Here is a 20,476-nt window from a genome sequence, read left to right on the forward strand (position 1 = left end):
GTCTGGGCAGGGGAGGGAAGGCTAGCGTGTAGATGTTGCTCAGAGAAACCAGCAAGGTAACGTGGGTTAAGCATGGCTTACTGTTCCTTGCGCACGTATTGCAGAAGATGGCTTGACGATCCTGGGTGCTTGTTGCTGGATTTCTTTCCTCTCTGGGAGGTCTGTCTTATCACCTTTCTTACCAGAGACTAACTGGCAGGGAACTGTGTTGGTCGTTGAGTACAGTGCCACATCCGAACTTCATTGGACAGCTGAGATCCTGCCCACTCCAGGGAGCAACACACTGCCTCAGCTCTGGGTTAAATATTTTGTTGTATCTGTTAACTTCAAGAAAGTTTTGAGAGTAAGACTCAAAGAAATATCTCAAGTTTGTTATAAATATATATTCTATTATTAATTACATTACTTTTTATGCTAAAATCAGTGTATTATTGACACTGAGGAAATAAAGTAACTTTTGAAATGTTACTTGCGATTGGTACAGATCAAATCAGGAGTTGAGTCACGCTGATGGAGGGGACTCTCGGCTGCTCTGAGAGAGGGCTCAGGGAAGGCTGTAGCCCATCTCCAAAGATGCTACCCAGCACGCAAAGCTCAGGGCTGTTCTTTTTCCCTTCGCAGAGCAAACAGAGTTCTTCCTATTCTGATAGAGACACTACTGAAGAGGAATCTGAATCCCTGGATGACATGGATTTCCTCACAAGGCAAAAGAAATTGCAAGCCGAAGCCAAGATGGCCCTTGCCATGGCCAAACCAATGGCCAAAATGCAAGTAGAAGTGGAAAAACAGAACAGGAAAAAGTCTCCTGTCGCTGATCTCGTAAGCAGCGAATGCTGAAACGCAAGCGAGTGTTGGTGGCTGCAAATGGTTGAGGCTGTCCCACTCCTTTCCCAGAGTTATGCAAACTTGGGTTTCTGCAAGGCAGTGTGTAAAACGTACTGTCATTGAGAAATATTTGTCTGTTTCTTTTTCCTTCCTACTGTATCACTGAAGGATACATAAGCAACAGATTTCACAAAAGTAAACTTTGCTCTTGATTCATATCTACTATATTTCTTAGGAGCAGTGTTAGCTGTCATGGGAATATTTTAATTCCTTTAAAGCAGTCTCAGTTTAAGAACTCATTGCTGTGGCAAACTCACTATTGCTTTAGCTCTCATTCCCCCCCTTTCAATGAAGACAGCATAGCAGAGTGGATAAGAGCCCTGGGCTTTGAAGCTGAAGATCGGCTCTGGCATTGACCAACTGTGGGGCTCTGGGCAAGTCTCAGTTTTCTCATCTATAAAATGGGAATCATAATAATACCTGTGTCAGAGCACGATTGTGGAAAAAGTGGTCAAAGCACTTAGCACAGTGCTTGTAGCATGCTATAAATTAATAAATAGCTGATATTATTAATTTTATCCGTGTCATTGAAATGACTTGCGCTCCCTGGTAATTCACTTGTGGATATAATAATTGACTCTCAGTTGTAGACCAATCCAAAAGCTTTTGATTTGAGCAGTGTCCCATTCTGATGTCAATAGTGTTTCAGATGATGTGGTACGTGTATGGAGGGCCTCACATTGGAAAAGTCAGATGGGAAAAGTGTTTAAGCAAGGGACCCAAAGTGGGTGCATGAAAGCAGGTCTTTTAGGAGAAAACTGGGTCATATGTTCAGGGTGCTTGCTGCTCACACCTCCATTTCTTCCCTTTGTATCTTCAGCTGCCACACTTGCCTCATATAAGTGAATGCTTGATGAAAAGAAGTTTAAAGCCCACTGACCTGAGAGACATGACTATTGGGCAGCTACAAGTGATAGTCAATGATCTCCATTCCCAGATAGAAAGTAAGTGTAAGATGCTCTGGACAATGGATATTAAGTGTAAAATATCATGGGATGGATGGTACTGTTTCCTTGATTCAATTCCTTGGTATGTTTCATTGGGGTCCTCCTATGTGCTTGCAAGGAAAGGAAGAGAATTACAAGGCTCTCTTTTTATTTTTGTTTTTGTTTTTTTTTTTACTGTAAAATGTTGAGGAACTTTTAAGACTTTTTCAAGGTTACAGAGGTTAGGGGTCCTTTTTATTCATCTGAAATCCCACTTCCTAGCACAATGCCCGGCATATAGTTGGCTCACCAACACCTGTTTGTAGAATACAATTTAGTAGTTACAAGTCACTTATTATACAGTTATACACTCAGCTTTACTTGCATGTACGTTCATGTTAGGTCATCAAATTCAATTTGACTTATGTTGCAGGACTGCCCAGGTGGTGAAAGTGTATGTGACCGATATGTGAAAATTATAGGGTGAGAAAGAGTGGACCTTTTCCCCACAGAATAAAGAAGGGCCTCTACCAGAAGTGTGCAGGGCGGGCGGTGAATGAGTAACATTCATGCAAAGTGATTGGTCATACAGAGAAGGGCAGGTGCTGGGCCAGTGCAAGAGAGAGCTCGCTCACTGGGGCAGTGTGCTTTAGTCCAGGTGAACTCATGAGCCCTCTGGCCTCTGGAACAGATGAGTCCATAAAGTCCATGGGCTGATAGATTAAAACCACCTGAGACGTGCTGACCAAATGCACACCAACTCGAGGATGGAAGATGCCTTAGAGGACTGGGGCGGGGAGGGTGGAGGGACTCGAGGTGGGGGGGAGTCAAGGAAGGGAGGGAATACGGGGATATGTGTATAAAAACAGATGATTGAACTTGGTGTACCCCCCAAAAAATAATAAATAAATAAATAAATAAAGCACTTAGGAGCCAAGCGGGGAAATTCGAACAATGACTAAGTGTTTGATTAAAGCTCTATTTACTTATTCAGGTACAATACAGTTGTGGTTACATTGATTTTTTTTTTTTTTAAAGAGCCCTGTCTGTAGAGATGCATAATGAAGCACTTACAGGTGAAAGAATATGATGTCTGAAATTCACTTTAAAATGATCTAGTAAAAATAAATAGGTAAATAAATAAAATGATCTAGTGGGAGAAGGGGAGATAGATTAGTCAAGACTGGCCATGAGTTGATAATGGTTGGATGCATGGGACAGGGGGGTTCATTAAACAATTCTCTTTACTTTTGTATCACTTTGAAAGTGTCCATAATAAAAAAATTTAAACTTCATATGCAAAAGACATTCCCATGCGCTGTGTGGGTGCTCTACTGAGTGCCAGTATAAAAAGCTACCCTAAGAACCCACTAGAGAATATAAAATTGGACGTATTCAGTGGCAAGATAATACCTTCAGCATTTTAAAATCAAGAGAAATGATTTAACATTTTAATTAGGAAAACATAGATTCACAGGATTTTTGAAAAATTTACTACATTTTAATTTTAGTTGAGAAATTAACTTACTAGGAGTGTTATTCTTTCAAGGACTTAAACGGCTTTCTGATCTTTTATCACTGAAACATCTTCCTTAGACTTTTAGATAATAACATTGCCAGCTAGTCCTTTTCTGAAGTTTTAGAGCGCTTTGTATGATTTTTTTGTCTCCCTTTTTAAATTGAAAACTAGTCTGAACTAAAGGCAGATAAATGCATCATTTGAGGTCAGAATATCTGAAAGCATTTCCAGGGAGGACCTCGCTGAATACTTGCTTCCTTTCTTTTGTTTCTGGGCCCAGAGCTCTTGCTAAATGAATGCTCTCCCCATGTGTCCATGTATCCAGACCCAGAAGTTTTCATTCTTAGCTGATGTGAGGGGGACGAGCAAGAGAGAGTCCCTTGCTTGCTTATATTTTTCAATGGCAGAAGCCAGATTAACCCGGTGCACTGATTTCAGGTAGACTAGATATGTTTCCATCTATTTATGCACCGTATAAATCTTAAGGAATAGTTTCCTAGGCACCCGTTGTCTAAAGACTTCAGGGATTATTTCTTAAGGTGTTACACATCTGATTTTCCCACATCCTTAGAAATTCCTGTTTCCTAGAACAGCCTGCACATAGGGCTGCTCCTCCCCATGGCCCCAGGAAGCCTTTGAGCATCCTCAAGACGCCTTCCTGCCCAGCTGGGCTTCTGATGGGGTGCTTGTCAGGTGCGGCAGCCCCTCCAACTCTCAGTGTGCCAGGAGCACCCTGAAGATGAACAGTGGAAAATTTAACGTGCCTCAGACTTTTGCATTCACGTTTCTTCAAAACAAAATCCCGCTTCTTCTAACAAGCTATTTTCCTAACAGCTAACAATTTCTTTTCCCATATTAATGTAAATGTAATTGGATATACTTCATACTTCTTTTCTTCCAACACTTCTATAAGTGTGTAAACTAGTCGTGCTCTCAAATTAGCGACTTCTCCTGGGCTTATGAGAAGCTAATGTAAGAATTCTGCATTTTAGCGAAAATACTTTCCTACTATGTTTAGCTGTGTTTCTATGTATCTGTGTATCTGTGTATCTATGTTTAGCTGTGTATCTATGGTACATACATAACGGTCCATAAGTAGTTTCACATCCTGACTTAGATGCACTTTTATCTATTTTATCTATTTCTAAATGCTTCCCCTTTTTTGTCCCAGGCTTGAATGAAGAGTTGGTCCAGCTGCTCCTCATCCGAGATGAGCTGCACACGGAGCAAGACGCCATGCTGGTGGACATCGAGGACTTGACCAGGTCAGTGGTGCCTCATCCTTTCCAAAGAAGGAAAGAAGCCCGAGGTGGTCCGAAGTTTAAGAATTAAGGCAAGAGCGAGCTCTAGAGAACTTCTTCCCTTACTTCCATGAGTCATTCGCCTAATCTGTGCCCGTGTCAGCTGTTTAGATGGAGCGGAAGTGGCCAAAACTGCTGCCATCCAAATACATTGCTTCTTCACAACCATCGTGTCCTCGTGATGGCTTGTCAATGCAGTAGAACTTTATATACCCCACCTAAATCAGGTCAGCAGTTCTGGCCTAGGAGGACTTTATCCTGAAGGACTATCCCCAGGGAGTTGTCCCTAAGCCATTCCATGCTGGCGCATTTCCAGCACATGGTGGGTGCCACCAAGTGGCACTTGCTGTTATATGACCCGACGCTTGATTGCATCTGCCATACCCAGAAGGCAAGGGCACTGGCATCTTTCCACGGCACCAGGGCCACCAGATTGCTGTCACCATGGGGAGACTCCAAGACTTGAGTTTCTAGCTGGGCCTGGCTCCAAGTGCCTCTCTGTAAAGAGGTGAAGAATGCTTCCTTCCCTGAGGGGTAGGGAACCTAGGCTAATGCAGGTCAAGATCTTGCATTTCTTTGTAGTTTTCCTTGTGGAAAAGCCTCTCACCATAAGTATATAAAGTACATGAAATACCGTGAGCACTCCTATGATCTTACATTGTATTTACGATGCCAGCTTTTCTGAGACAGTTTATAGGAAATCCTTAAACCACAAGGCAGCAATTACTATTAATCCCAGAAACAGTATTCAGAGAGTAGAAGGCTCCCGAAGAAAGAAAGAAAACTGCTTGTCATAATAACATAAGGAATTAACCACATGATCCAGAACCATCCAAGAGAAGCTTGAAAACATATGTAGTGAAAATGCTCTCAGCACTTACCACAGGGACCTCTTCTCAATGTGTGTAACACTTGGTAAAATATTTTTCTAAATGCAGTGTTATGAAAATAGCTTAGGTAGCAAAATAAATGCCTTGGAACGATGATGAAGTTTGTTTTTAAAGACCTATGGGCAGAGCTCTGTTTTGTATGCTTTGAATGTTATATTGTCTCGCCCCAACAAAAAACAGAAACAAAACCGGAAGGTCTTCTCATACCTTCTCAGCGTATTTGCCTGCATCTGAAATATAGTAACACTCAAATACTATTATTGCCCCCTACAGATGTATTCAGGCACTGCACCAACAATTGTAGGACACCTCCCTTTTTGTTAGGCTGAGAAATTTGCATATAGGGATTAAGATTATGGAAAATTAATAGTGAAATATACAACCAGGATATGCATCTTCTGAAAAATAGGTAGACTCTTTCGTCAGTTCCGTGACTTGCCTATGATAATAGAGACCGTTTCTCTGCCCCTCAGAGCAGCATTGGCACTCCTCATTGCAAAGACAACATTCAGAGGCTCCTCCCTTCTCTCAGGATGTTAAACTACTGCCTAGGTTTGCAGTGAATTTTGTTTATATTGTCAGATGGTGTGATCATGGAAGACAGGGCGGGCAGAACCATGGGTTTCAAAGGAGAGGAGTCACTAATTTAAAGGTGTTGGAGGAACCCTTTAAGTTAGAGCAGATGAAGAGAAGTTTCTATGCCCATTCCTGTCTGCAGAAATGTAATTTTGATCATGGGGGGATCTAAGGATCCTTAAACTTCCCTAAAGGTAGCAGTGCCAGAGTTTTGCATCCGGGTCCCAGAAGCCTAAGTGCACGGCTGCTGGGAAGCCCTGTTCGCCTGTTCCCTTTCCCTGTCCCGCTCCTACCATTCAGGTGTCAGTTCAGAACAGTGGTTCTCATTGGAGCCACCTAGAGAGCTTTTAACATATTGATGCGCAAGTCTCACTCCCAGAGATTCTGTTTAATTTTCCTTTGAAGTAGCTTGTGCATTAGGAGTTTTTAAAGTTTTCCAGATGATTCCAGTGCACAGCCTAATTTGAAAACCATGGGTTTAGATACCTCTTTGGAGAAGTGCTCCCTGACCCCCCAAGACTGATGTAGGACCCTCTTCTCTGTGTTCCTGGCAGCGTGACCTCCCTCCCAAGTGGAGCCTAATCATATGGTGTTGTATTTGTCTGCTCTCTCTCTCAATCTGGCTGTAAACCCCCTGAAAGCAGAGACGATGCTGTTTTCATTCATGCTGTGTCCCTAGAGCCTAAGACAGGGCCTGCCAAGTACAGAGTAGGTCCTCAATAGTGATTGTTGATAAAAAGGAGTCCTTGGGGGGCTTGAGTGAAATAAATCCTAATAAAGACTTTCATATAAATAGTTGATGAGAACATTTTAGTTTTATGGACTGAAGCCCTTTCCCTCCTTTGTTTAAAATTTTAATGAAATTCACTCTTGTGTGTATGTCTTAGAATAACACCCAACTTTCAATATTTTCTGAAGCTATTGCCTGACTGTTCTTTCCTTCTCTCTCAGAGAACCCCTTGTTTGTGTGTGCACAAGCACGTGTGCGCGCGTGCACACACACACACACACACACACACACACACTCACAAAGAGATACATATTTTAAAACGGCTATAAGAACTATAATTTAATTAGCTACCATGGAACCTTAGCCACTGGGCGTCAGAATATTTCTTGAGCTGAATTCGTTCAAGTGAGGCCCATGAGCTACTTTATGAAAACGATCAAGACTCTTTTACGCACATAAAAAAGATGGTCTGCTAAAGGCATAATTTTTTTTTTAGGAATAGAGTGCTATTGACGTCTTTTTCCTGAATCCCTTTATTGTTCAGTGAATATTAGAATATTCTTTGTGGGCTGCTGCATGTGGCAAGGACACTGCTGTCACTTCCCTTTTTCTGAACGTATTTGTGGTTTGTCTTCCCTGTACCACAGATGAGAGACATTCTGCATAACACCAGTGAGTTAAACTTGATGTCACTGACGACCCAAGTCTAGGCAGCACCCAGAAACTGCCCCTGAACCTTTGATTACAGCTGGAAATGACACCCTTAGATGTTTTTCTCTTGCCAAATTTATAATTTCCTAAGATCCTCCTTCAAAACATTTGTTTCTTGCAGCCTTCAGACCCTACCACTCTCTAGGAAGACGTTTAATTAGTGCCCGTTCGAGTGATGTAAGCAGCTTGGCCACTCCTCCCACTCCATCTCCACTGGCCAGCTGCTGGTTGGCCCAACTTTGGGCTCACAGGCCATAATAGAGCTTGATGAGTAAGAAGACTCACCCCCACCCTGTCCCAGCCACACTGCCGTGCTCACGCCCTTGGGACTAATTGAGGGGAAAAAATATGCAAGTGTGGGAAATCTTTACATCCACAAAGCCCTATCATTTGTTTGGAAGACATTTGGCTTCGTAAGAATGAAATTGGATTGTTGTGTTATTAACAGGAGCCTTGTTAATACTTAGATTTGCATCTGTATGCGTGTTTAGATAAAGTAGTCAGGCAGTTACTTTCTATTACAACACCTTGTTTTGACTTTTTGCTTAGCACTTACTTTCTATCTGCTGTCTCCTTGTTTGCTGTCTGTTCCTTTCTTGTCTCTTTCCATTGGAATATATGCTCCATGAGAACAAAGATTTCATTGTCTGCTCACCACCAAATCCCCAGCACCAGGAGCAGTGCCTGGTGCAGAGAAGGCACATATTAAACATCTGTTGAATAGATTATCCTAGTTACTTTTCTCTTTTCATTTCTAAACAGGGCACTTTTCTTCTCAAAGAAAGGTGGCATCTCCATGTCTCAGGTTAATCCAGTGACTTGTTAAATAAAGGGGCTCATACATAGAATATAAAAACTGAAACAGGGCAAATCCATTTGAATTTAGTGCTGTTTCTTGATTCCCTTGATTTCGCTGTGAGTAACTCTGAGCCTCAGTTTGGAGGATGTTTTCGCTGTTGATGGGAAAGCAGTTTGGATCTTTCTCCTTAGCACGAAATAATTGCATTATTCATTTTACAGACATGCTGAGAGTCAGCAGAAGCACATGGCCGAGAAAATGCCTGCAAAGTGAAAAGAAGCCATCCAACCAGAGGACAAGCTAGAATTTATTTTGCTTCTGTGGTTGTAAAAATGCTGTCGCTAAAGGTGGCGCAGAAACAAACAAATATCAGTGTTAGTCATTGATAATGTCTGAAGCTTAATGTCCAGTGATTGGCCTTTGCTTCTTAATTTATTTTAATTTTTTTACTGTGCCACTAAATATCAGGCATTTTAATAAAATATTGTTACAAAAATGTACAGTACTTACACCATCATAAATCATGGTTAATCAAAGAGGGTAGTTTTAACTTTATTTTTATTTGTTTAGAGATTTTGAGTTGGAGCAGTATTCTACCATTGACTGCTTTCATTCTTCACTGTAGTTTTAAGGAACTGTAAATGACGGTGCTATCCAAGTCAAAAAATACATGCCTGCCTCGTAGTGAAGTTGTAGCTCTCCGTAATATGTATATTTTAATCAGTTTTCAACATTTTGTGAATGTTGACTACCTGAAGTTCATTTTTAGATGTGCTATTAACATTCTGTTGGATTCAGAGGGTTCCTTAAAAGTTTTATGTATAAATATGTAAAATAAAAATTAAAACTTTGTTTCATAGGATATGTCTTTTTGCTCACTAGCAAGCCCTACACTGGCTATACGTCTTCCCTCTTCACTCTTCCTCACCTGAAATCCCTACCGGGAATCTTTTATCAGTGAAAAAACAAAGGGCTCCAGAGGACCAGCAATGTAGGGAATTGCCAGGAAGATTGTGGAGGGTATGGGAGCCTGTGTGTGAGTGGGGGAGAGAGAGAGAGAGAGAGAGAGAGAGTGTGTGTGTGTGTGTGTGTGTGTGATCCAAAGAGGACAATATCAGCAAAATCAGAGCCAGCACTTTTGTTACTGCTCCAAGTTATGTCTGGGATTTCAGCACTTTAGGAGCTGCTGGTCTTACCAGAGCTGATGATTGCATCCAAACCACATTTACCAAGTTTGCCACATGAACAAATGACACCTGCCTTTACACGTTTCCCAAGGCCAGTTGGTGCCATTTTTCACATTGTAACCACTTCTTTTGGTCTCATGAAGAAAAATGGCAAGTCTTAAGCAGGTTACAGACTGTTCCTCAATACGCAGAGAGTTTCAGAAAATCAACGTAATTAGAGAACGTCCACGCAGGTATGAGAGAACCATAAACTAAAGCAGAGATGAGCAGTCACCATTCCAGAACCACCCACAGACCACCTGGTTTCACTATAAGGTTCATAATGTAATCTGAAGATAGAAGTTTACTCAACTGTCTCCATTTTCCTTTTTTAAAAACACACAGATATTTTAAGTAATTCAGGGTTGCTAATTTTCATAGCCTTCTTATTTAGTAAAATAGGCCATCTTACACTGAAACACTCTTCATTTCTTTGTGGGCCTCAATCAAATTATCATCATTTAGAATAGAAAAATAATGCAGCCCGTAAATATATTTTGGTTTTTGAGAGTTGGCTGTGGAGCAGGACAGGTTGCTCACCACTGGGCTGAAGGTGGAGCCCAAAGTCCTCTCTGCACCAAGGCCTCTAACTGAGCCCTGAAGTGCTGCACTGGCTCTCCGTGCTCCCCTGGGGTGACCCCAGCCCTGAAAGTCCAGGCACAGCTGCTGGAGCGTTGCTGCTTCAGCTGGGTGAGAATATTGGTCACTAAGCCAGCGGTTCTCATCTTCAGCCGCACAGTAGAATCACTTGGGGAACTTTAGAAACCACGGGGGCCTGGGTCCCACCCCCGCAAACACTGATTTAATTGCTCCGGGGTGTGGTGTGGGCAACAGGGTTTTTTAAAGGCCCCTTGGTGACACTAATGTTAAGAACCACTGCCTTGGACTTCCTTCTTTTTTAGCTTTTCTTAAACCACTTTTTAGTACCCTATTTTTTCTAATTGAAATATATTCTTATTAATTTGGAACTTTGGGGGAAAGCCAACCTAGGAAGAGTGCCATGAAAATGCCTGAGCCTGAGTGAGAGTGGGAACGTGACCAAAACCTCCTACAGTGACATCTGCAACCTGAAATCCTGACTAAAACTCAGCCCACTGAGAAAGACAGTCTTCATCTTTTAAATCCTTGCCAGAATTGCCAACTCCAATGAGAATTCAGAAATGAGTCTTCTCTTTGTCTTTGTCTCAGTGCAATGCAGTCTCTCTGGCTTGAATATGTTCTGAAGAAATCCATGGCCTCAAAACCCTCCAGTTGTTTGAAGCTCATAATTGTAATTGAAGAGCCCCTAACTTGAGAAGGAAGGAAGTGAGAATAGAGCCACAAGGGCCCCTCAAAACACTTCCGGGGGCAAAGCCAACTGAAAGCAGAGCAGTTCTTCCCATCACCCCGAGACCTTCGAAGGAGATTATACCCGTGTACCCATGTCCCTTTCACACCTCCCTGCTCCTGGTAGAGATGTCACCAGATGACCACCTCCAGGGGGATTCTTTCAAAATTGGGTCTTTCCAGTCCCTTTGCTTAGGTTTTTCAGCAAGGACTGGGGTTATTCCCAACAGGATTCGTATCTGTACTAGATCACCCTTCCATATGTTAACTAGGACCCTCACTAGTTTACCTGGCTTAGTTAGATGCTAGAATTCCTGACTTTAAAAATAGGGCCACCTCCCCTCCTGATTTTAAGAGCGAGGCATAAGCAGGAGTTCACGGGCTCTGGGGCCAGAAGGGACTGGGCACAATGCTGACTCCACCATCTTCCCAGTGACTAGACCTTAAGCAAGCTACTAAAGCTCTGTGTTATCTTATTTTACCTTCTGCAAATAAGATCTCTTGGGATTATCCTCAAGATTGAATAGAACAGTGTCCGTGAAAGCACTGGCACCCAGTAGATACCCAATCATTGTTGACAGGAGAAATAAATGATCACAGTCTGGGTGGAGGAGGCATTCTGTATTTTACCAGTTTCTGAGATTTAACACATCCTTGCAGGCTTTCTCTTGTTTATGAATCATTAATTTACAAAACGGATCCTTAAGGGCAAAGTTCACTTCAATCTTCAAGCCCCCTCCTTCCTCCAAATGTTGATGTTAAAACTTGGAGTGTATTCTTACACGCCTTTCTCCATGCTTACGCAAACTGATACACACATATAGGTTTTGTGTTTCAATTTGTTTATACAAACGTGGGATCCCATAAAACTCGGTGCTTTGCAACCTGCTTTATCCACGGACACCCTTCCAGGTCAGTACATACAGACCTAAGCCATTCTTTTTAACAGCTGCATAGTAATGCCGAGTATGATGTGACGTACTTTAGTAGCCATTACCTTGAATGATGGACATTAAGGATCTTTCCAGATCTCTGCCACTAAAAATAGTGATGCCATAAACATGCTTGTACTTCCTTACATCTCCTTGTGCTTTAATTCTGTGATGACCTCATTTTTTCTTTAACCATTACTTGGTATTTAGTTTAGCTCCTTCAGAGTACAGAGAGCTAAGTAAAGTAGGGAAGGCCAGGTGTGTCTACGGTCGAGAACTTCAATTTCTTAAAACAAAATTGGACCAACCCCCCTTATCTGACTAACACCGACTCTTTTCTAGAGCGTAGGTGTTATTACTTTCTTGACGCAACTGTTTCTCTCTTTCTCTCTATTACACACACACACACACACACACACAGCCTCCAAAAATTGTCATCTCCTTCCTGAATACAGATTTTTCTCTATTTCCTGTTTGAGGGTAGAGGCAAACCTCAGCTTTCTTTGTAATGATAGCCCTCAGCACAGAACCAGGCAGAGTCTTCTCTTAAACAGAAACGCTGATCATTGGGACCTGCCCTTTTGACACTTCCACTAACTGGCGGCACCCTGCTCTTCCTGAAGCCCGACGCCTTTCCTCTCAGCTGCCGGAGGAGCCCCTCGGTCAGACTTTCACTCAGGTTTAATCTCACTGTTTTGAAGCTTGAAACCCTTGACTGGCTGACCCTTCCTTAAGTCCCTCCCCTCTCCAAACTTTTGTTGATCAATGATCCCGGAGACTTTCCTTCCACAGAATGTCATCTCTGCTGTCTCTGACAGCCCTATGGTGGGTACAGCTAGCCATCTGCTGAAATTCATCCCTTCCCACCACGTTCTTAGTTACAGAGTTGTCCCTGGAAAGTGACTAAACAGACAGGGACTGCATTTCCCACCCACCATCCATTTGCATTCAGATGTGACCCATAACTGATTTTCACCAAAGGAGGGAGGGTGATGTGTCTTAATTCCAGCCAAGGCTTTGAAGAAGGGGTTTGCCTTCTCCATGCCTTCTCTTTCTTCTTGTACCAGCCACAACCACAAGGACCTAGAGGAAGGCAGAGCCACAATATGGAAGGAGTGTGGGTCCCTGAGTCCACTGCATGAGGAGAGCTGCCTGCTGTCCAGTAGGGTCTGCCCCACATGGTTGCAGAAGTGAGAAATAAACTCTGATTATGTTTGAGCCATTATACTGCATTGAATCTCTTTGTTACCATAGCTAGCATTACCATAACTAATGCAAGTCTTTAACAAGGACAGCCATAGTCCTTTAAGAAAGAGCTGGAACACAAACCCAGGTCTCTGAAGACAAACCCTGTGTTCTTAACCTCCATGCCACACTGCTAGAGGCCCTGTCTCTTCCCTCTAGAAAATCTTCTCTAGGTCAGTGACTCACCCTTTTTCAGTTCATGGACCTCTTCAGTTTAGTTTAAATCCTATCCCCCGGTCTATCTTTTCCTTCAGCCACCAGGGCAGAAACCAGATAGGGTCAAAATAAGATTTGTCGTGAACAAACAATCAATTCATGCCAGAAACAAGAACTTGGGTTTTATTATGATGTCAGAAACACAAATATTAAGTGACTACAGGGGACTACTTTGGTGTGCATCTGGAAGAGCCTTGGGTGTCCGCAATCCTCAACACCAGGCTTTGACTATTACCACCCCAGTTAAACTCCGATGCTTAGAAATGCAATCACCTCTTGCACTGACGTTCATTTATTTTTTCTAAATAGGATATGACACATTCATTATGAGATGGGTTGATGGGTAATGAGTTTTTCAGGATATTCTAATTGAGGCTTATAGTCAGTTGTTGCTATAAATTGGTATGATATTAAATAATTGGTGAATTAATGGTCCAGCTGTGTAGAATGAAAAAAAAAGTCTCACTCCTAATTTCTGAGTGGGAATCCGAAAGGTCTTTTGTTTAGTAGCTGTGGTAGGAAATGATTTACCAGGACAAATTAACTGGTTGTAAGAAATTCTCTGCCTTTGCATCCTGCTCTCCATCCATCCCTCTATTCTAGAACAATGCTCTGCCTATGTTTGTAACACGGTCCTTGTTTTTAAAACTACTGAATCCACTTCCTTGCACACTGTACAAGAGCACAAGGTAGAAAAGCAATACTTCTGTGAAGAGTGATTTTATTTTCATCCTCCAGACTAAGCATTCAAACTTTCTTAGTGATTATTTACTACCAGAGTCTCTTTTCTTTTATATTCAATCAATACCTTATTTGCTTTCTGCCTTTGCAGAAAATAGTGGTGTGTATCCTGACTCTGGGAAAGCATAGCCAAGGCTGGAAGTGAGTTCTTTAATTTTCTGCCTCATAAAGTTACTTCCTTCCAGATGTCTGTTAGTTCTTGGTAGAAATTACAGTCTGTAATGACGTGCTCTCTCACCTTGTGAGGGGGCTTTTTAGGTCACAGAGTCTCCCCACGTATTAGAAATGGCATTTGAGAGACAATCAGGGGTTCACCTTAGGAGCAATGCAGATGTGCGTGTTCAAGGTGAAAATGGTGTGGACTCTTACAGGCAACAGGGAGAGAGGACTTTCCTGTTTATTACAAAGCATCCGTTTCCTCTTTCCAGTGATGTGAAGGACTCCTGTCCCTGCCGCTTAAGAAGGCTGATTCTTAAGACGTGTCATTGTCTCCTATGCAAATCAGATTGAGAATGGAGCGCCAGGCACCTCTGTCAGGCTAAGTAATTTTTTTAAGGGAAGTAATAAATGCCTCAGGAACAATAATTCAGTGTGGGGGTATTTCGTATGGGAGGAATAAATCCGTCTCCCAGCAGTTCTGGCTAAACTAAGAGTGGGAGGAAAACAGAACATGGGCCTTTTCGGAGTTCCCAGACAGTCTCACCACACTGCAAGTAGGGGTGCTGGGTCTTTAGGGAGACAGCAGCTTTCACTTCCCGGACCCAAGGCCAAGAGCAGGAGAGGCGAACGTGAGGACTGGGAACGATGGGCGCTCCTTTCAGCCAGCGGCCCAGGGAACCAGGTAGCATCTGCAGACCAGAGCGCCTCCGCTGCAGGCCTTCCCAAGACGGCCACGTCCTCTACGATGGCATTTTGGTGCCTGGAACCCATTTGCCAAGTAGTCTCCTGACGGGTGTTGCCTCTGTGAGAGTCAGAGTTAGAGAACCACCCAGCGTGCCCTTCAGGGACCTGCAGTTTCCATGAGGATGTTCTTAGTTCCTGTGAAGCTCAGAGCCAGGCCCGGCCCCAGGAGATTTGAGGCCTACAAGGGGTTTGGCAAAGGCAGCCTTGAAGGGGCTGAATAACTGAGCTTTTATGAGTTTTGTAGGCAATATGTGAACAATTAAAAACCTCATTTGAGTTCCCTCTACTTCCCCCAACACTTAGGCAAGAATCACTCAGGAAATACAAATTAATGGGCTTTAGAGGTAAGGGGTAAATCTAACAATAACAAATAAAACATAATAGTTTGGAATTATGCCCCTTTTGGCCACACTTGAAATTTGTTGTCCATTTGCCCCTTATGAGAAAGAGTCCTAGGTAAATCATGGTCTTGAAATTTAAATTGTATTTCAAGTCTTATTTTCTCTGTCCCTTCTTTCTATTATAATCAGCCCAGTCCCTTGATTTGCATAACTGGTGTGCCAATATAGTACTAACAATGCCCTCCCCAATCCGCTAAACTAAAAAGCCTCAGTGCCCACTTCCTCTTTTCAAAAGTACACACATGTGTATCACTTCCTAAATTACACTCATTGTCAAAACTTTTGGACTATAAAATCATCCAAGAGCTGTTTTTATCTGAGGCAGCTAACTGCTCCTTTAAACCATTGCAGTTGCCTTGATATTTTTATCTTAAGAGCCTCTGTATATACAAGTTAGGGCCAAATATTCTCACTCATCCTCAGAATTTTGAATTTCAAAGAAAGCAGGAAGTTCACATACAAATGACTTTCAGGTGCTTGCATGGATTTTCCTCTACCACCAATTAATTGGGCAAGCAGCATTGCTTTCACATCACCCTAGAAAGTGAAAGCCAAAGCCAAACCTTAGGGCTACTTCAGATTTCTGAGACAAGTACTTATGGTCATTCCCAACTCAAAGTTACTCAGGCTTCTTGGCTCAAGATGAAAGCATTTTCATTGGGAATTCCTTTGGCTTCACTTTCCAGGCCAGTCATGCAAACAATCCAAAACATGGACCAGTCTTACAACACTGCAAGTGGTGGTGCCAGGTATTTAGGAAAATGGTAGCTTTACCTTCCACGTCCTGAAGTCAAGAGTACAAAAGGGGTGACCGTGAGGACTTGTCCAAAGAAGATTGGAGGAGAATGGAAGAGGTATTTGAAAAAACCAGTATTAGAGGCGTTTGAGACGGGGAAAAGAAGACACTGAGGTACACTAACATGCAGGCTGAGCTGTGTAGAGGGGCAAGGAGTTGAACCACTGGTTACATACATCTCTTCCAGAGGTCACATGGGCAGACACGTTTAGGAGACAAACTGGTAAGGGACGTAACTGAAACAAGTATAAAACAAAAAGGAATGTTGGGGAACACATACCTTGACTAAAGGGATTCACAGCCAAATAAATGCTAACTGCTCACGTAACTGTTGAGCTGACCCAGCTTCTGCCAGACTTTTCTAGGATTTCGAAATATCCTGGATTTGTTACAGAGGATATCACTTCTACTAACTAATGTTTTAGCTATACGACATTGGCCACCATTGAAAGTCATTCTAAGAAAGAGCCCCACAAAATGTACTACTATGTTTATTGACAGGACGATATTACTACAACGCTACACCAGGACAACTTTATGAGGGCCTGGGGAGATATTCCCTCCAGGTGTCAGCACCAATAACAGTCAAGCTTCTCTGAGGATCATTGTAAATTTTTCGACTGATAATGTTGCCCTCTTTGCTTTGGTTTCCAGGAAGCAAAGAACTAAATTTGCAGCACATCTATCACAAATGGGTTAAGAGCTTGGGCTGATGTAACTCTTAAGTGACTGTATTACCCCTGTAAGTTGCCTCAGATTCTTTTGAGGAACCAAGAAAGGTATCATAAGCAAATAATTATCTCTCTATATTTATTTATTTACATTTTTATCTATATATTTTTAATCTATATATTTATTTAGCCCCCTCTCACTATCAACACCTGGAAACTTATCCGAGTGGCAGAATCTCCAGGTAGCTGCCAAAGATACAAACCTATTTCGTTTTAGAAGATCAAGTAAATAAAAACAAGTCCTGATGTCAACTATGCCCCAATCCCAAGTCTCTTTTGTCTGTCCTCTCTTCCATATTTCCACTATCATATTGTAATCAGATTCTGCTCTTGTGGTCAGTGATAGCTATGGTCTCCATATTCTCAGTGCATGTTACCATTCTTCTGGTTCCTTTGGGGATCTCTTTCCAACTCTATGTGGTTCCGCCATGGCTGTCAGACTTACTGCCTGCCCCCTCTATCACAGGAGTGACCCAGAGTCACCCAGAATGGAATACCCATTCCCCTACCCTCCATTAAAAATTGGTTCATTAATGTGCATGTGACCCCAGCAGCACCGATCAGAAGCTTCCTTGGAATTGGTACACAGATACTTGCTCAACTGAGAAAACAAGAGCCTGGCAGCCCTCTTGTATACGACGTGGAGAGAGTTTGTATCAGAAGCTAAGGAGAGCAGCAGAGCCAAGAGATGGTGGGGGAAAAAGAGAAAACCTTGATGATGTCCTAGAGTTTGGATTTAGTCTGAAGCCAGATCCTCCCCTGGACTTTTTGTTATAGCAGGCAATAATATCCCATTTTGCTTATACTAGTTTAGTCAGGTTTCCGCCAGGATTGAAAGAGTCCTGACTGTACTCTTGTCTCTGATCTTATGGCCCTGTCCCTATCACCTCAACCCACCCTCCACATGACTAAGTGATCTTGTAATGTTTCTAAGAAACCTCTGATCTTGACATGTCCCTGCTCAATGTTCTAAAACCTGTCACCCACAGGATAAAATAGAAACTCTCTGCATGGCCACCCTCGGTTAACACTTGAATAGGTGTTAACAGCAGCAATCCTCAGACCCCGAGTCAATGTTCTCTGGGCAAAGATACAATTGGGAAGAGAGTTTAGTCTTGTTGGCTTTCCTGTTGGGTGGTCTGTGATTTCTATAACTGACCATCAGAGTAGAACCTTGGATTGAGCCCTGAAATAGGGTTGGGTCCCTTCTTGCTAACCCTGTAATGCAGTGACACAGAAACTAACCTTATGATGTTAGATCTCTCTCGTGAAGTTCCAACCGCTGAATCAAAACTGGGGGAAGTGGGCGGCCACAGTAAAGTAGAGGTAGTAATAAGAATACCTTTCATTCATACTTTTTGGGGAACTAACAGTATCCTGTTAACCTGAAAAAGTTATTGAAACTTCCCAGAGGTGTCCAACTTGCCCCCAGGAAATAATCTAGACTTTTCACATTAGTTCATTACCTTGTATGATCTCAGAATGTTCCTGAGAATAAGGGAAAGCAAGCAGGTGTGCTTTTCATTTTGCAGAAAGAGAAATGGACCCAGAGGGATTAAGAAGGGCATTTCCCAAGGCTTGATACTAACTGTGCAGCCAAGAGTAGAATGCCACACTTGTAGTATTAGCCCAGTGGTCTTCAACCTTTTCTGCCAGCATAGCCCCCAGAAAACTGTTCAAAACTCTGCACTCCCCATACATTTCTAAGGTGACGTCAAAATGTGTGCATTATATGTTTAAAGAATTGCAAAAAATATCATTTCCAGAACTTTCTTATTTTTCAGATCTTTATTGGAGTATAATTGCTTTACAATGTTGTGTTCGTTTCTGCTGTACAACAAAGGGAATCGGCTATATTTATACATATATTCCTATATCCCCTCCCTCTTGAGCCTCTCTCCCACCCAGAACTTTCTAAATCTAAACATTTAAAAATACACTGATGTGTCCAAAGGAATGCATCTTTTAAGTGAATCCAATGGAATTTAAATATCAAAGCAATTTGACTATCATATTCATTTTTTTTTTTGACTTGGCCGCCACCACTTGTGGGATTTTAGTTCTCCGGCCATGGATTGAACCTGGGCCCTTGGCAGTGAGAGTGCGCAGTGCTAACCACTGGGCTGCCAGGAAATTCCCTATCATATCCATTAAAAAAAAAAATGAGTGAGCTCATCTTTAATTTATTTATTCTTATTCTAGTCTACTTCCCCCTCAAAATTTAGTACTAATGTAAGTTTATTTAGTTTTTCAAAATGGCTTATTGATCACTCTATCAAACTTCTTTACACATAAATATGCATATGTATATATATATATATATATATATCAATTTAAATTTTTAAGTTTCTTGTGACCATAAGGTTCTAAGTAAAAAATTCTTCTATATTTTTTACGGTTACTATAATTAATCATTTTATTAAAACAACATACAAACTTTGAGGAACAATTATAGAATAAAAAGGGTAATTGTATTGGAAATGCAGCTTTTATTGAGAGGAGGGGTTTTTTTCCAATTCATTCATGTATCTGTCATTGAATATTATTTATTGACAGAATGAGACAGAGTTCTCCATTGTTTCTATTCCCATTATTTGTATTTATAGATGTAAACCTTGAAAAAATCCTGTTCATAATTAAGCAGGTGGGAATGGAAGGACTCTTGCACAGTGATGTCAATCAATTATTTGAGTTCCCTTTGAATTATATGCCAAAAGCATGTTGTGATCTATCATTAAAAATTATTTTCAGTGATCTTTCAGATGACAACTCCATTAGTTTTTGAATTTTGTTGACAGTGAGGCATTGGAAACCCCTTGACTTGCAAAAATGTATTAACCAGTCATTAGAGCCATTTGCTGTCTCATACTTGTCCCTATACCTCCCAAAGTTTCCTCACAGCTGCTTTTTACCACCTGGGGGAATGCATCTCAGTAAGATTGGAGAGAAAAACCATTCGTTTGTGAAGTAAGAGAAGAAGGACTGTAAAACAGAAGATAGATAAGAAACCAGCAGGACAACTTTCTCAGTTGAGAAACAACTCATATGGAAGCTGAGGATCTGGAAATTGATTCCCCTAAAGCTATCCATCCCCTCTATCTCTTGGAAAGTCTTTGTAAACTCTTTTTGGGATAAGCATACTGGAGTTTGGAAACCGCTCTATTAGCTTCTATCACCTTTAAAATATCCTTCACACTTGTGCCCCATCCTTACACCTGTACGTCAATCACCAAAAATATGATGGGCATTTTTCCAGTTATTGGACATACGGCAATCAATAAAAGACAAAATTCCTGCCTTCCATGTCAGTAGAGGAGATAGACAATAAATTATTAGAATTTGACTCCATTTTACACTGAGCATGACAATGACATGGACATGGCAGAGTCAGAAACAGAAAGCCCAGGCCATTTCTGATCTTGGAACACAGCTATCTTGTCTCCCCCAGAGCCTGCAAAGGGAGAGGATACTGTGACCTTTGTCCTAAGTTTCCCCAGCACCAAGCAAAGTGCCAGGCACATAATAGTCTCCTTCATACAAGTTTGTCTAATTAATTGAGTGAAGTCACAAGTCAAAGAAATTGTATTTATCTTTCCAAAGTGTCCAACACAATTGTCTTTTT

At 41.8% G+C, this 20,476-nt stretch overlaps 1 protein-coding gene across 9 annotated transcripts in view; it reads left to right on the top strand.

The window, feature by feature from the left end:
- Positions 1-9,196, top strand: part of SCHIP1 (schwannomin interacting protein 1) — a 124,342-nt gene extending 115,146 nt beyond the window's left edge. For 7 of the 9 annotated variants that reach the window (XM_057739006.1, XM_057739008.1, XM_057739009.1 and 4 more), the window contains 4 exons: positions 622-819; positions 1,706-1,829; positions 4,502-4,595; positions 8,559-9,196. In XM_057739006.1, coding sequence (XP_057594989.1) covers positions 622-819; positions 1,706-1,829; positions 4,502-4,595; positions 8,559-8,610 — 468 coding nt within the window. In that variant the 3' untranslated portion in view covers positions 8,611-9,196. Of the gene's footprint in view, positions 1-621; positions 820-1,705; positions 1,830-4,501; positions 4,596-5,022; positions 5,339-8,558 lie in introns of those variants that run through there. The other 2 variants (XM_057739013.1, XM_057739014.1) reach the window with 2 other exon arrangements.
- The last annotated feature ends 11,280 nt before the right edge of the window (positions 9,197-20,476 follow it).

The sequence above is a fragment of the Hippopotamus amphibius genome, chromosome 6 (genome assembly GCF_030028045.1).
Source record: "Hippopotamus amphibius kiboko isolate mHipAmp2 chromosome 6, mHipAmp2.hap2, whole genome shotgun sequence".
Classification (NCBI taxonomy): domain Eukaryota; kingdom Metazoa; phylum Chordata; class Mammalia; order Artiodactyla; family Hippopotamidae; genus Hippopotamus; species Hippopotamus amphibius.